This window comes from Pavona decussata, unplaced genomic scaffold (assembly GCF_977016875.1).
Source record: "Pavona decussata unplaced genomic scaffold, jaPavDecu1.1 SCAFFOLD_182, whole genome shotgun sequence".
NCBI lineage: Eukaryota > Metazoa > Cnidaria > Anthozoa > Scleractinia > Agariciidae > Pavona > Pavona decussata.
Window position 1 is genome coordinate 419,559 of NW_028145592.1, and position 17,717 is coordinate 437,275.

At 38.1% G+C, this 17,717-nt stretch overlaps 1 protein-coding gene across 1 annotated transcript; it reads right to left on the reverse strand.

Annotated features, from left to right (window-relative positions):
• Positions 1-4,680: 4,680 nt before the first annotated feature.
• LOC146463000 (peroxidasin-like) lies at positions 4,681-17,158 on the reverse strand. Its single transcript, XM_085084952.1, has 8 exons — positions 17,048-17,158; positions 15,254-15,297; positions 13,612-14,203; positions 12,073-12,298; positions 11,494-11,675; positions 9,276-9,571; positions 7,136-7,701; positions 4,681-5,811 (listed from the first exon to the last, which is right to left on the reverse strand). Exons 2-8 carry the CDS (start codon positions 15,265-15,267, stop codon positions 5,750-5,752), a joined length of 1,938 nt encoding a protein of 645 aa, XP_084941078.1. The 5' UTR covers positions 15,268-15,297; positions 17,048-17,158; the 3' UTR covers positions 4,681-5,749.
• Positions 17,159-17,717: the final 559 nt, after the last annotated feature.

Genomic DNA, 17,717 nt, shown 5'->3' on the forward strand with positions numbered 1-17,717 from the left:
ACTCCAAAAACGTCCACTTATGAGGGATTTCTTGCCGTATCATTGTATTTACTACTATTCCGGAAGAGGGTCAATCGAATGCACCCATAGCTTACAATGTGAAACATTACATAAATTAAAAAAAATGTGAACAATAAAAATATAATAACTTAGAAGGAGTAAGTAAACAAAAAACTAACGTTACACTACGTGGGATCATTATCAGTAGCTGGGCACAGACCCTTATATAAAAAAGGCTAGTAGTATAACAAAAAAACACCGTATATAAAATATAACTCAGTGCCAACAAACGACGCTATATAAATACATGTTTCAAAAAAGCCGTTATATAATTTGCAGCTTTCAACATTCGGCGACGTCATGACGTCATGCAAAACTAAGATCTTACTCTGTTTACCTCGCTTGTGTTATTCATTTCTTGAGAATGGAGTCATGACGTCGCCGAAACGTCAGAACATTATATCGTTAGTTTTCACTTGCCTGTGTATTACTCAAGTTTGCTTTTACAGCGGTTACCAAAAAACACGCGACCTACGGCATTCAAAAGAGTCGGATAAAGTTGCTTTTTGGTGGACGTCAATCAAACAAAAACCGTTGAAATTATTTTGAATTCTGACAAGATTGCAAGGTAACCCGGCAAGAAACTAACAATTTTACCTCACTAAGAGAAAGTAAACTTTATTTAAATTGATTCTCGAGCCAGATCAAGCGCAAATAAAAGGTATTTTTGAATTAAAAAGTTCAATTTTCACTGCACGTGATAATATACTCACTTGCACGCATCGCTGATTTATTATCAGGTGTAGCGATTTCAAATGTTTCATAAAAAAAACTGCTTCGTCTAAACAATGCCCATTTTTTTAGATAATCTTGCTTGGAAATAAACTTTCATAAAGTTTACCATCTGTCAGCGGATAAAACTTTCAATTTCTTGGTTCTGTTACCTTGAAATGGTCTCCGAATTCAAAATAATTTCAACGGCTTTTCTATGATTGACGTCCACCAAAACGCAACTTTATCGGAGTCTTTTGAAGGCGATAGGTCGCGTGTTATTGGTAACCGCTGTAATTTAAGATGGTCGGCCTTTTCTCTGAAGAAGTCACTTTGGCGTTTTGTTTTTTTTTTTTTTTTGTTTGTTTTTTGTCAAGCAGTTTCTCGTCTGTATGACCTGTAAAAACATTAGTCGAGAGTTCGATAAACTGGCAACCAACAATTTGGCACTATGTATCACCACGCGGTGATTAGCTAGAAATTTATGCTAAAATGAAAAAAAAAAATGATTCCAGAAAAGATATGGTGTTGAGTCGACCATTCTTACGGAGCGATTATCCTGATTATTTTTATTGTAGAAAAGCAAAACGAACGTTCTACGGAGGCTGGTTCACGGCTTTCTCGAAAGCCAGAGAAATAAAGTGATCAGGCAAAAGGGAAAATTACATCAGTGACCTTAAATGACAAAATGCTATTTGCTGTGAAACGGAGCGAGTATTTTTATGCCAGGAAAGCAAAACGCATGCTCTACGGAGGCTGGTTCACGGCGTTTTCGAGGTAATTAAGGAAAAAGAAAAATGACATGATCTTTAAACTGACAAAATGCTCCAGCCCTTTGCTGAGACATAGAGCGATTATATATATTTTAATTCAGGAAAGTAAAAGGCACTCCCCACGGCGATTAGTACACGGCTTTTGCAAAAGCCAATATATGAAATAAAGTAATTAGGAAAAGGGAAAATAACATGATCTTTCAACTGACAAAATGCTGTTTGCTGTGAAACAGAGCGATTATTTTTATGCCAGAAAAGCAAAATGCACGCTCTACTCAGGCTGGTACACGAATTTTTTAGAAAGCAGAAGAAATTAAGTAATTATAGAAAAAGGAAAACTGCATGAATTTTTGCCTGAGAAAATGATCTATGCTGAGAAACAGAGCGATGCTGTCACAAAGTAGAGCAAAAGAGGTTCTTCCGTCTCCTCTCAATGCCATGGAAATTGCGAAAGTAAGTAAGTAAGTAAAACCTTTATTAAAGTGTAGACATATTTAGCCTAGGTAGACTAATTGAGGACACTAATAAAATATCGTACTTAACTAGTAAAAGTTAGATATTTACAAGAAAGTGATTAAAATTAACGAATATGGGACATCCTGTATAGCTTATGTACAAGATAAAATTAAAATTTAAAAACTAAACCGAATGATTCTAATGACTACAAAGATCACAGCAATTGCTGTTATTAATTAAAATGTCAACAAGGTTTAGTTTTCTTATTTTGTTCATAATATGCTCAGTGAAGTTGAGATTTTCATCCAAAGCGAGGTGACAACAACTAGATTACTGGACTGTAGAAAGAGAAGCAGAAAAAAATATTAGCTTCTTTACGGTTTCTTTCTCAGTTCTTTACCTCTTTTTTTCTGTAGATGTGTTTTGTAAGTACCCTAGGTAGGCTGTAGATAAATGTGTATAGCTTCAAACCTTTTCGATTCCCAACTTAAGAGGAATAGCAAGTGCTCAGATGCTAATAGCTGGATTAAAAAGGATCTCTTACTAATTATCTCGAGTGTCATCTAAAAAGTAGTGAACCAACCTTCGAAGAAATTCCTTTTTACTTTTGGTTGCGTCAAACTCATCGTCCATTTAAAAAAATCACAGAGCATTTTGTGAATTCTCAACGCATGCACTTGTTCGTTTTCTCCAATTAATTAATCTTCTCTGTTTTTTTAAAAAAGACATGTACCAACCCGATCGGAGTGTGTATTTTATTTTTTGGGTTGCATAAAAAGCATCGCCCATTTCAACAGCAAAGAGCACTTGTTTAATTCTTAAAGGATGCACTTTTATCCTTTTCCCGGCTAATAACTGATCTTCACTGTTTTTTAAAAATACGTGCACCAACCCAGTCGAGAATGCATTTTATTATTTTTATTATTAATTCATCGTTCATTTCAACTGCAAAGAGCATTTCATGAATTCTTAGAGCATGTACGTTTTTCCTTTTCCCCAATCAATTTATTATCTCTGCTTTCTAGTAAGACGTGCACCAACTCGAGTAAAGTAGAGTACTTTCGGTTGTGTTTCTTGAATCATCAAACGTTAAAGATAATATTTTCATGGTGAGAGCTCAAAGGTGATACGTTTTTGGTGAGCCTATAAGTTAACCAAATCATTTTACAACAAAAGTTTCAAGAACCATCAGATGGATCGATTTTCCGAATGTCGTACATTCAAATAGAAAACAAAAGCGCAGAGCGCCGATGGTTTCCACATTACACAGCACTTTATTTATTTTAAAAACTTGAAACTTTCTTAGTACATCGTAAAAAGGATTCAGTAAAATCACAGACTCAAAAACTTTACAATCACTGAGCTCTCGAAGTAAAAATCTTAACTGTAATGGCCGTTTCTTATTTTTTTTATGTTTGACCCCGATCTCTCCGAGGGACAGGATGGGGTGGGAGTTGGGGGGAGGGGAACGTTGCGTTGACGATTATAAACCAAGACGCGGGCAGTTCACGACAATCCTACGGAAAAATAGGGGACTGGGAATAGTCAAGTAAACACGAGCCAAAGGCATTTTCGTAAGAAGAGTCAGGCTGATTCCTTTGGTAGAACACCAAACAACGCCATCAATGGAGCGTCTGTCAGGGGTAATTGTACAGACAACTGACTAATGGTTTAAATTTTAACTCATCAGCTTGATATTTTACTGATAACTGATATTTGTGCCAATTTTAATTATAACTGACGAGCGACAAAAGGCTCAAAACCCCGTCTTTGCTTTTCTCCCCAAATTGTGAATTCTGACTGGTTTTGAAGAGTAGACTTTGCGGTCGGTAATGGCGTTAACAAGGCCACATATAATGGATCATTGTATAATGCAATTCGAGCAATTTGATTGACTTGGCGTCCATTATACCATGCCCTGAAAATAGCCACCATTAATTTCTCTCATGGTTGTTCTTGCAAAGCAAAATCAGCAAAACCTAACAATATTACACGGGCACCCAACGGATCGTTTCGGTGAAGCATCTGTTTGGAAGGCCCTTAATCCTCTACACTTTTCGAAAGGGAATTTTCACCTCCAAATTTCGTGGTATGGAAAAATTAAGGCCTTGTATTTTCGGATTGATAAAAATGTCGTTTGGGGTAGCGAAAAAAGGTCAGCTAAGATTTTCGGAACGGAAAAAAGACCTAAGGTTTTCGGGGAAGGACAAACGATGACCTAGTAATTTCGAAAAGACTCAAGTTCCCTTAGAATGACCGAACAGATAACAATATTATAGCGCGGCCTAAAATGAACCTACAGAGCTTTAAAGGCACTCTAGATAGCCTGGAATAGCGTTTTAAAGGATCTGAGAGAAAACTGTCGTTGGGTGCCCCTGATATTACTTGATTGTTTTTAATAAAACAATTATTCCACTCACACTTGTTGGATATGAGATAATTATAGCCAACTCGGTGCAACGCGCCTCGTTGGTTATCTGCCATCTCATATCCAACGCGCGCTCATGCTCGTTTCTTTATATATACGCATTGTTATTAATTATGAGATTTTAATATTAGTTTGAAAAAAATATGAGCTAATTAACTGAAGCTGAAAAAATCCAACAACGAAACTTTAATCTGTTTCTTGTTGTCCCAATGACCCATTTAATTTTTTTAAAGGAAAGTGATGCTCTGTTTTGAAATTAATTTTTTAACTTTATTTCAAACAACATAAAATGTTACATTGATTATTACTGTTTGAAATAACAAAAGTATACAGGAATATATGATAACCCTGGTAAAAATTAAAGAAAACTTCTACGTTTAGGAAATACTGATATAATAGCACCAAATGCGAAGCTTTTCCACAATTTTGGCTGTCCGCAGCCTTTAAGACAGATGTTTGAATTTCCGTCATTACATTTTACATTTTTCGACAGTGATTAGAAAACTAAACTTAATCCTTTTCTAGTGACATGGGTTAACATTTTTAAACTAACGAAATGGTCTTTTCCGATCAAAGCTGACGATTTGAATCTCCAAACCCTAAAACAACCACATTCGGTACGTTTTCAAAATGGCGACCAGAAAGTTGTACACTGGCTTACATCACAGGGGAAATAAAAGTGCAGTGGCTTGTTGCTGGTGCACTACTGACAAAGTTGATTTGGTTAGGTTGCACGGGTCCTCTAGACGAAAAGCTAGATGTGATGGTCAAATTTCAGTCACCTCTGAATGAAATTCAAACCACTGAGAATAACTGAAAATACCGACGAAAATAGTGTTAGTGATAGTCTGCGTAGCTGGTGGGACTATTTGAGCCAGGGCGAAGTTTGACGGTGAGCGGAATGGGGAGGAGGCGATTTCTTCATGGTTTACGCCGTCAAAATGTTACGGCCTGCAGAACAGGCGTTATTTTTTGCGTTTTTCAGGCGAGCGGAGGCAAGCGCGAGTCACGCGCGACAGGGGGGGGCGTTCCCTTCACGTAGCTCTGCGTTAGCCTGGTGCTCTTCTCCCCTTGCCTGAAAAACCCAAAACATTGATGCCTGTTCTGAAGGCTATCAAAATTTCGTATTTGAACGCGGAAAACCCCACCAGCTACACAAGCTATGTAAGTAATGAGTCCAATAGCCACACAAGCAACGAGTTATACATTAGCTTTGAGAAGATTAGATTCCTATCTGTAAAATTAATTATTACTCGCAGCTGTCAGTGAAATGTGATGCACAAATTTGTTAGACCTAGAATAAGCTAGTGTGTCCCAATGTCTAGGCGCCAACAGGAGCATTCGATTCACCTTCTCCGGCCTCTGATTCACCAGCTCCAGACTCTATGAAGGGAAAATAGACCATAACATTATAGCATATCATTAAAAACTATATAATTCCATAGTTTTGATTGGTTTAGCGGCTATGGTATATTTAACAATTATTCCACGAGCGCGCGTTGGATATGAGATGATAGATAGCCAACGAGGCGCGTAGCGCCGAGTTGGCTATAATCATCCCATATCCAACAAGCGCAAGTGGAATAATTGTTTTATTAAAAACAATCAAGAAATATTGCTAGATCTAACTGATTTCGCTGTGCAAGAATAACCAGCAGACAATTTAATGGCCGCCATTTCTCGGCCATGGTATAATGGCTCATATACCATGGCCGCTAAGCCAATCAAATCCCTCATTCTTATACAATGATTCAGTTTTTAATAAGAACCATTACCATGAGCTCGAGAAAAAGCGACCATTAAACAGTCCTTTGGTCCTTCTTGTAAAATGGAATCAGCAAGATCTAGGAATAGTTCTTGGTTGTTTTTAATAAAACATTTATTCCAATCAAGCTTGGCAGATATGGGATGACTATCGCCAACGCTGTCTATCATCTCATATCCAAAGTGCGTTCGTGAAATAATTGTTTATTATTATAGTAGAACCCGTTCTTCAGTCACCACATTCCAGCTGTTTCAGCGAATCGTTTTGTTGCACGTCCTGTTGAAACGTGCTTCTTCAGCCAGATCACTCCGTTGTTACAGCTTTTTTTTTTTTTAATTACTTAGAATGCAATCTTAGCTAATAGAAAATGAAAGAGCAAGTCTATCGCTGTTTTCTTGTTCGCCATCATTGCGTCACATTAAAGTTGTTGGATCTACTTTGACAACCCACTTAATGCCACAATACTTTCGTGTTCCTCGAAAGAAAAACTAATTGTTTAGAGAACCCATTCATACTTAAACCCTTTAAAATGAACCAATTCACACGGCTCTTATAACGTCCTTTGTCCTTAAGCCATCAAATACATGACATAGGCCTGGGAAGTCTAATCTCACTTTTCCCCATATATGTCTCTATTAATAATTTGACTAAGCTATTACTGTATGTATATCCGTAATACCTCAAACACACTATCTTCTCAGGATGTCTTCTTATTTTATGCATGTGTTTTGTGATGGACCGAAAAATATTAACCTTCATGATCACTGACAATAGCAAACCGTGAATGCCATACCAGTTGCATAGAGTCTAGTATGCAAATCACTAAGAGAAAAGACGTTTCTGCTCCCGCTCTAAATATTTCTAAAGGTTTATTTTATTTTTTCTTAACAAAGTTGCGTTCACATAATTGTGATACAGTTATTGGATAGAAAGGACTCATACCTTCTCCAAACACTGCCAAGTTCATAACAGGTAGACTACCGCAGCTAATGAATCTCCGACGACCTTGTGCAGTCAGTTGCACTTCGAAAGCTTTTTGTGGAACGAATTCCGTAAGATCGACGTTGTCGCACAACACTCGGCCCATTGATACTTTACGTATTTCGGTCAGCTGGGAGAGAGTGAATCCTAAGTCATGACGTCTCTCGTAAAAGAAGCGGTCAGCTTTGCGAAGTTTCCCGAACTGAAGTGTCATAATGCACGTGAAGGTGAAACCCAACACGCTTCCTTGGGTGGGATCCTCATTCATGGCTCCGGCAAATAAGTCGATGTCCTTTACACTGTTGTAAACGTTCTTTAACCTGTTTATCGCCTCCTGAGAAGTTGTGTCACTAAGGTCGGAGAACCTGTGGGCTGCTCTTGCTCCGCAAGCCTCTCGGAATTTGACGTATGGTGGCAAACCATGGTCTCGGCCACGATTTATATTTAGGGCCATCAGATCGCCGAAAGAACCATTAAACCCAGGTCCGTCAAAATTGAGGAATTCTCGTAAGGCTGGAGCAAAGATACTGCAAATAATACAAATAATATTATTGTCGTTTTCATCGTCGTTATCAATATTATTACCTTATCATTATCGTCGTCGTTGTTAATAGCGTGATCTTTATTGTAATCAATGCATTTATCATTATTATTGCTGTCAGCAACAATTGTTAACCTTTTATGTGGTAAAACGTTCTTAGCCAGACGCACATTTCATTTTTCAAAAGTAGGGCTATCCTAACCACAGCTAGGCGCTCCTCCTGTTGCCTTCCATTCCATTAAATCGCCGCTACCCTCGCTCGCGTTTTGAGGACATCTTTTCAAAATATAATAATAATTACTTGATTAAGTGTCAATGTTGGAAATGTTGGTCTTTGAGGAGAGGGAAAAACCTGAGTACCCGAAGAAAAATCTCTTGGGTACTCCGAACTCAACCCACATATGACGGCAGTCAGAGGGAATCGAACCCGGACCATACTTGTTGGGGCAAGTGCTCGAACCCACTTTGTCATTCACCGTTTCGTTTTCCCTTCGTATTTTGCAATTCGTCTGTATCAATTTAAGGACGGAACCTCCTTTTCCTTCTGCCTATTCATTCTGTGCATCTCCTGATTGTCCGAGAACTGTTTTATAAAGGATGGTGCTTACTACTTCAAAGGTACATGATTTTGCGCGGTTTATGACTATGCGAGAAAACAAGACCTTAGCAACGGTTAATAAAATGTTTTGGTGTGTGCAGTATCGTTGTATATTGTATTTTCAAGAGTTAGTGTGCCGTATTTTGACGAGCCCACGGAGCGAGTCAAAACACAAACAACGAGTTCTATACACCAATATCTAATAAGAAATTTATTTTCCAACGTAGGTTTTTCAGATAAATCAGAGCAAAGAAAAAAATAACAAAAACTTTAACAAGATCAGCGCGCGTGCGTTAGAAAACTGCTTTCTTAAAGCACAAACAACTAACTATACGAATATCGTGTCATATTCATACTTGTTTCGCGCGTTAAAAAAAGAAAGCATTTTCAAGAGATAATTTGGCTTCAGTTTGAAAAGATTCCTAACAATGTCTTGTATTGAAAGCTTTTTAGAATAATTTTTGCTTAAAATGCGCAAAAATACCTCTTTATTAATTTAATAGGAGACACCGTCCTCTACTGGCGACTTTTCAGCTTATTAATGTCGGCAGTCACTGTTATGAACACATGTTCCATGAAAATTTGAGCTTTTTCTCTGTTGCTCCGCTCAAGCATGAGTATTATCAGCTTTCGAAAATCCTCAAAATCAAAATATAAGAACGAGAAATGGAAAATGAATAGAGCAAAGGTAGAAAACTGCCAGTCCGTGGTTGTGCAAAGACATTTCTGACTTTGGAGATGGTTTAGATATGAGCAAGAGAGGATGGTCATCCTCTCTTGATATGAGAAAACAACTAAAACGCTTCCCCCCTGAATGAACTGACATACGCAACAACACCAACAACAAACCACACCGCACTCGCACACTCTCACAAACACATGCACGCAAAAGAAGAACAGTATCGTTTTCAAATTTCTTAGTAGGTATCAGTTAATCGCAAACTTCTTCGTCTGGTACTTACTGATCAACTTGGCGGGCCCTTGCCAGCACCAAACCATTCACAATTCCTCCGAACGCGTTGTTTCCCTCTCTGAAAAATGGTGCCGGGTCATAGAAATCCTTTACAGGTATTTCAGGCTCGGGAAATCCTCTTGACCTGAATAACGTATCCCTCAGGATAAACTCGTTTCGAACAAGAGAGTGGCCCATTCGCAGGGCAGCTGTGGAGAAGCTGTTTATCATCTCTGCGTTTTCCCTTGGGTCATACCCTTCAAAGAACTGGCCGTCTTCCTCTAACAGCAAGCCTGATCTCCTTCTCTGAAATGGAAAGGTAGATACAATTTATATTGATTAACTTCTTGAACAAGGCTCAAAAATAGTTCATAAAGGGCAATGATTATGAAGCCTGACAAACTTGTTTGCTTTTATACGTTTCTGTTGGCATTTTGGCCTTGACCCAACCTCGCTTCGAGGATCTCTCCCGTTCACCTCCGTGGGACGTGAATAAGAGAGACCCTGGGAACAAGGTTGGCCTTGACTGTGCACATTCCACAATAGATTGTGAAATATGTTGGAACAACTGACCAACAAAAACGTTCCTGTTAAGATATTCAGCTGAGATGTGAACGTTAAAACGAGGAATTGTGCTCGGTCGAGGCTCCTCCAACATAAATTTCAGCACCATTGTTGTCATGCCAAAGTTTCATAACCAGTCCCTCAATTAACTATGATTTGAATGATCTTCTCAGTCTTTACATCTTTCACTACTACAATCGTAATCAGTTCATTTACATCAGGCAGTATCCCTTTTTGGGGTACAAGGTCACCTTGCTAAGTTTTACACAATTTGCTCCACATCTTTCTGAGAGGTTCTAATTTCTCCAAAGACTTCAACCATCCAGTCAAATCGCAGGAACTATGGAACGCGAATTCTCATGGATCAATTCTAAAAGGATATCAACTGAAGAAAGCTGCCAAATACATTATGTTACTTGAAAATGCCGTTTCTGAAAAAATGGTTTCTTTTTCAATTCACTAGTTCAGGACTTTCAACAGGGGCACCTAAAGACAGTTTTCTCTCAGATCCTTTGAAACGCTATTTCAGGCTATCTGGAGTGCCTTTAAAGCTCTGTAGATTCATTTTAGGCCGCGCTATAATATTTTTATCTGTTCGGTCATTCTAGGGCAACTTGAGTCTTTTCGAAATTACTAGGTCATCGTTTGTCCCTTTCCCGAAAACCTTAAATTTTATTTCCGTTCCGAAAATCTTAGCTGACCTTTTTTCGGTACCCGAAACGACATTCTTATCAATCCGAAAACACCAGGCCTTGAATTTCCCATACCACGAAAGTTCGAGGTGAAAATTCTCTTTAGAAAAGCGTAGGGGATAAGGGCCTTCCGAACAGATACTTTACCGAAACGATCCATTGGGTGCCCCTGTTCAACAGGTTTATCTATAACATCAGTATAAATGGCATCAAGAGAGGATGAAGGTACCTTCATCCTCTCTTGATGGCATACTTACTCTTACTGGCATACATGGCAATTTAGGAAACAATTATAAGTAAAATAAATACTAATAATATTTTTCTGAGGTTTACCCCTTAAAGTGGAAATTCTTTACATTGGAGGATCGGCAGTTTCCGAAGAGATTTTAAAAATTCTCAAAAACTGTCAAAGGTCGAAGTTTAGCTACGACAATGTGCAATAGCAACTACTACTCTTGCTTCTAGGGCGGCTTTCAATTAAGTATTTAGTCGGCTGTTGTTGGTTCCCTAAAATGCTAGCTGACACTTTTTGAGCTTTGTTTATGACATATTTGCCCCTTCTAAGAAGAAAGGCATTAGTTTTCAAGTGTTACAAAATTTTGAGCTGTCATTTTGCCAAAGAATTAACTTTTAAATTCTCTTTATTATTAAATATAAATTTCTGAGAGCACTCCAATGTATCCAAGTTCAAGGATGAATGAAGTTATGGACATTGAAACACCAATATATTTACTTCCTTAGCTAATTACTTGAACAAGTAACTCAGAAAATAAGCGATGCGGTAATCATGTCCAAAAAGCTTGATTACTTTCCTCGGGTTAGCGCATTAATTACATAGAATTTGAAGTTAAAAATAACAGACATCTCTGACATCTTGCCAATTCTAAGGCCGCAAAGGATTCTTGTATAACACGCATCTCTCCTGTGTGAATCTATTGAATATAAAGACACTTGTCACGTCAGAGATCTTACCAAATCTTCATCGAAAAACACTGTAAGCCACTCATTGTAGGTGATATGTTGTAGCTCAGCGCCCACGATTTTACGCGCCACTTGGAACAGTGTTTCGTCACTCCATTGCGGATTCAACGACCGCAAAGCTCTAACTATACGATTGTGCTCGCGAACCCATACAACGTGCATCGTGGTCAAAGCTGCCAATAAAAAGGATCACTCAGATTATAAGATGGTACCTCTGAAAAGAACTTTTATTGAAACCCTTAAAATGAAACTGTAATACCCAGTGTCAAAATAACGTCCCATTAGACAAAAACGAAAAGGTTAGGGAAATAAGAAGCGACAATATTTTTCACCGGTTCACGGGTTCCCTGGCCGGTACCACCTGAACGCCGAAGTTTTGTTGTGGATCCTGAACACCCTGCTTTTTACAGTCACTCCGAGACCAGCAGAGCCCTTTGGGTTGGACTGTGGTATACTGTTGTTGTTTGTTTGCTTTTAAAGATCCGTTTACAAAGTCAGGGTTGACAATCCGATGAAACATTGGGGCAGTATTATTAGTTGGAGACAGTCATCGAGAGTAATATCTCTTACCGTGATTTTCATTCGATCTAATGTCACCAGCAAGGAAGCAAGGTTCCGTTTCCCTTCTAACAGATCTGCAGAACGTTTCATCATCAGGCGGAAGAACCTCGTCATTACCAAAGTCTCTGAATGGGCGAACATCTAAAAGTCCAGATGGGCCACGAAGCCTGTTTGCTACTTCGAGGGTAGACCCGTACACTTGTGACCCATCGATATAAGAAGTTATTATGTTTATCTGTCATGGAAAAATTGAAACGAGTTAGGTTTAAAAGGCAGCATAATTTAAAAGCACGTTGTTTTCTAAGTGCGGATATCAAGCAAAAACAATTGTTACTATATTTCAGGCCTTCTCTTAGCAGCTGCTTTATAACAAAGTTGGGCACATAACTGCGATTGTCTCTCGTTTATCATTCTTTCATGCACACAGCTCAAATGTTAACTCTTAACGTCTTCTCAGGTAAACTACGATTTTACAATATAACCAGTTCCCATTTAGCTGGAAGGCGCAGTAGGTACATCACCGTACAAACTGTTTCAGAGGTCATGGGTTCGAATCCTGTGTAGGCTTTTTTTCCTTGCTGCTTAAAGGGTTCATGGGTATCATGGGTTTTTTTTACATCTTTTGTTAAAAATGATGAAATGAGATCTTCAACCAGCTGCCACATAATTCTAGAATGACGAGAGACATCAACTCAATTCTTGAAAGGAACAACTAGTGATCTGTTCTAGCGGCATTTTAGAAACAAAAATGCGAGAACTTGAAAAACATTAGCCTAAAATTTTTCAAGTTTCAATCCATTTCGACCTACTCTGTCTCTGGCCAGAGGCACTAAACGACAGTTTTATTGCACTGAGGTGAAAGTTTATAACCAAACTTGACAATTATGTCGTTGTTTCTGCTGACAGACAAACATTTTTGGGTTTTGAAATGACAGCAAATTTGCGTGATACTTTCCCTTTAAGTTGGTGTATAACTGCAGTGCTCTCTCTTTTATCAATTCTTTCATCCATAGTTCAAATTATCATGTGATTTTCATATATTTCACTTTTAAAAATAATCGTGTCGGTCTCCTCATATGAAGTGTTTTATGAATGAATTGAGGCTGAACGGTTCCAAGAGAAAGCTAGAGGTTGACGCTTCTTTGCCCTTCTATGACCGGTCCAACCCAATACACACGCCCTCAAATCTCATATAGATTAAAAACTCCAGGGATTTGATTGGCTTAGCGTAAGGTTTCTTGGGGCGAATAAAGTATATGTATATATGGTATATGAGCCATTATACCATGCCCGAGAAATTGAGCGACCATTAAATTGTCTTCTGGTTGTACTTGCAAAGCGAAATCAGCAATATCTAGCAATATTTCTTGATTATATATAGAGCTAACTCGGCGCTTCGTGCCTCGTTTGTTATCTATCATCTCATATGCAACGCGCGCTCGTGGAATAATGACTATTAATTGTTAAATACACTTGATTACCGATAAAGTTTTTGATTTTGATAAAAGATGGCTGCTGGTAGAAAAAGACAAAGTGAAGTCAACTGACCTGTTCACCATTTTTGTCTCTGAATGACCTCGGAGTAGGAATGCACTTAAAGGTTTGGTTGACTTCAAGTTCATCCCCGGGGAGGATATTGATCCCAATGCATTCAGGTCTTATTGGGCAGACTTCGTCGTTGGTGCCACACTCTGCTTCTTCCACCTCAGTTAAGGTGATGTCGTGATCTAAGAACTGTCCCCAGGTCATTGTCAGGTGAGTGAAATCTGGAGCATTATTGTTGATATTCTGAGTACTATTGGATTCAAACACTCCCCGGCTTACTGTTCTGGCATTAGGAAGTGGTCCGTGTGAAAAAGATCTATTTCGAGGTTCGAAGCCTGGTTCATAAGCAGTGGGTTCTTCTAGGGTTTCCAAACGTTGCAATGGATGAAAGATTGCTCCACGAGTGATATTACACAGGTTATTGCATGTGCCATCAAACGTGCGGTATGGCATCAGGGCGCACGCCACCCGAGCATTGAAGGCGTCACAGTTATGACTATCTGGTAACCGAAGCGTTTCTAGCAAATCTCTGGATGTAGAAGACACTTGACGCACCTCATGCGCACCAATAATCACTAGAATTCCGAGAAGGAAGCTAAATAGAGAAAACAAATGAAGAACCAAGTCAGTGCTCCCTTCATTAATAACCACCGTTTCCAACTATTGCAGATAAAGAAAGATAAAACATAACTTAGTTTAAAATGACATTGAAAAGAACATAAAACAAAATAACACAGCACAACAACACGACATAACATTACTCAACATAGACTAACATAACATGGCATGGCATGATACAACTGATAACATAACATGACATGAAAGAGCAGAACTTAACAAAATATAACAAAGCATGGACATGATTGTTTGGCAGAGGTCAAATAGCCTTTTATTGCTTTTTGGTAATTTTTCCAATCGACCATTCGAGCGCCGAAATTGATAATCATCACTCAGAGCTAAAAGAGACTATCTCAGCTGGGGCACATGCGAAGTAGAGCCCGGTTGAGACTAATTTACATACAACTCATTGCGGGATTTTTGTTTTTCCGCCATTCAGTAAGCTTTCAAAACTGTCTCAAAGAACAGCTTCTGTAATTACTGAAAGGCGTTTGTAAATAAAATATTCAGTGAACTTTCCGAAGAAAAGCGCGATTCAAACAGATGAAAACAGCTTCTTGAACTCTCCGACGTTATTTGAAGAAGTTGGGTCAACGATTTCAAAGTGCTTCTCATCAACGCGCGCATGCGTCTAGGGTGACATAGTTCCTTTAAACCTCTGTCGTTCAGCGCCAGTTATTTGTGTGAACGGGGTTCCAACTATAAAGCGCATGGTAAAGTTTGAAAAACGTGTGACCGTTCAACAAGCTCAACTTGTCCAGAAATGCACGCTAATGAGATTTATGAACTGTATGATAGACATCACAAGGTGTCCCCTATCCTTAAATCTCACGAAAAATACACATAATTCTGTCAAACATGAACTGATATATGAAGTACAAAAAATTCAGGGTTTGGTGCTTTTCTCGACATAAGTGCTAAACAAAAGGTATTACGTAGTCCTGTCCTATACTGCGATCGGTTTGAGAGTCAGTTGAGAATAAATTTAAGAGTTTTGACAGGTTTAAAAATCAAAGAAGATATTTACCTCGTTGCTTTCATTTTCCTCTTGGATCGCTTCTCACTTCACACCTGTTGAGTTAATAGAAAGTAAACTAAGAGGCAAGTTCTCTCGATATTCATCACATTCTGTGCTACTTTTCCTCAATTCCTACTCTGCAACTGCCATAAGATTGCTATTTTACAAAATTAAGCCAGTGCTGTCGACGGTCACTACCTTACGTTTTTCCAGAGGAGAAAAAATAGTTACCAGCCCCTCTTTAGTTATTTTATGTGAACAATGTATTTGCTGTAATTTCTTAGTAACTTTTAGCGAACCCAGTTACAGGTTAATTAAAATAATAATAATAATAATAATAATAATAATAATAATAATAATGATGATAATAATAATAATAATAATAATAATAATAATAATAATAATAATAATAATAATAATATTTTTTATATATGTATATATAATTTATTGATTTATTCACGTGCTATTTTAAGTTTCGCTTGGCTCACAGGTTACGCTACGCGCCCTGTGGTGCTTTCTTTTACTGTGCATACAGATAGTTTTACTGCGCATAATGATAATGATAATAATAATAATAATTTTTTTCTTAAAAGGCTATTCACAATGACAGATCAATAGCGCTTTACAATCAATGTCTCTAAATACTAAAATCTCGACCAATTCAAATATAATGATATATTACAGTTGGAATAAGCTGTATAAATTCGTGCCGTTGACCACAACTACTGAAAAGATTGCCCAAGGTCGGAAGTCTTAATTGAATTCTCAAAAGTTTCTACAGATCCAATAGTGCGTAATTGCAATGGGAGCTCGTTCCACAGATGTGGCGCAACCGCCAGAAATGTACGCTCACCAAGGGTTGCCAGCATTTTAGCCCTAGGTGGCTGAGTTGGATCTAAGATTATACGAGGACTTGCGTTTGATAACTAAAAGATTAGCATGGTTAGAACGTTAGCATGGTTAGGTTAGCATCGTCTGGCGCTGATTTCTGTTGAATAAAGACAACAGGAGCGCTGCCGCTCCGCGTGGTTGAAATGCCAGTCTTGTTGACGCACATCGCTTGCAGCAGTCACGCCATTGCAGTTTGTAAGGTGTTCCCTTAAAATTGTTCACTAGCTGAGCAAACGTCAACATAAGCCGCTACAGTTTCTCCTAAGGTTTCCTCGCCACCTTCTCTTTAGTTTTCCTTTCCCGCTTGGTACTTTTTGTAACTTGTGTGTGGCAAAATAAATTCGTAAATAGATAACTGATTTATCACCAAAAAAAAAAGAAAAACAACAAAAAATAAACAAAACAAAAGAAAACGGTTCATCACCACTGGTGGGATTGAAAGTGGCAGTGTTCCTCTTGCAGGACACAGCAAAAATCAAGTGTCACTTAGTAGCGATCAAGAGTTGATCGCCACACTTTTGGCTGAAGCGCAAAATACCGGACTACTCCACAGTTATAGAGATACTTCTAGAGTTAGTCATTTGCTTCAGGACAACATGGTATTACTATTATGTCTTATTAACAAACGTAACTTTTAAAGGAAAGCGGGGAAAAATTTTTCCGCTTGAACTTTTTATTTACTTATATTTTTTTAACGTGATACTGAAAACTATTGTGCATATACAAAAATAGTATTAACGCGTATGTATTAATTTCAAATTAGAACGCTAGCGTTGATAGTAAATACAGCGGAAAATATAAAAAATAACCAACAGTGACAGAAAAATATTCATTTAAATCAAGCACGAACAAGAAAACTAAGAATCTGTGCTGATAAAAAAAGATGTAGCAACAACCAAACAAACTTCGTACCTTATCAAAGCTGTAGATTTTAGTCCAAATTCCAAGACAAGACGGAACGATGCCTTCAAGTCTGCGGTAATCTCTGCTATGGCCTGGCGAGCCTTGCTGGCTGTAGTGAAAAACATCAGCATCATTCCCTCTTTTATATCATCCAGGAGCGGATGAAATTCTCAAATGCTGGGGCAAAGTCTCCTATCGCGTGTGCTGGTAATTAGTTGCAATATAACAAATGTAATTTAATTCTAAGGCGGATATCTACTCCTAATTGTGTTTCTGTTTATTTTCAGGTACTCACACGGAGCGGTTTATAACCTCAAAACAATATTGTTTGTTTTGTTTGTTTTATGACGAAAGTACAGATTAATTTTCTTTGCCGGTCTCAAAACAAAAGGGAAATCGATATTGCTGAAACGATGAAACGATGTATTACAGAGAAGGGTTAATGTCTCAGGGTTCTTTGTTCTTTTTCACATCAACAATATAATAGGGTTTATGGCTGTGAGCATAGGGTCACGAAGGATAAATTAGAACGGTAAAAGTCTTTGTGATTTTATATTACAAAACAATTAAACAAGCGTTTCATTTTCTGTTTATTGGTTTTCTTATATTTAGTGTGTATACTTCTCGCGGGTGATACTTTAGCTTCAGTTGCAATACTCTTACTTCTTATGAATTCAGT

Coding starts and splice junctions, on each gene's coding strand:
- LOC146463000 (XM_085084952.1), bottom strand. Junction 12,299..13,611: donor GAGACAAAAATGGTGAACAG/GTCAGTTGACTT, acceptor TTTCCATGACAG/ATAAACATAATAACTTCTTA. Junction 7,702..9,275: donor AGGGCCCGCCAAGTTGATCA/GTAAGTACCAGA, acceptor TATTATTTGCAG/TATCTTTGCTCCAGCCTTAC.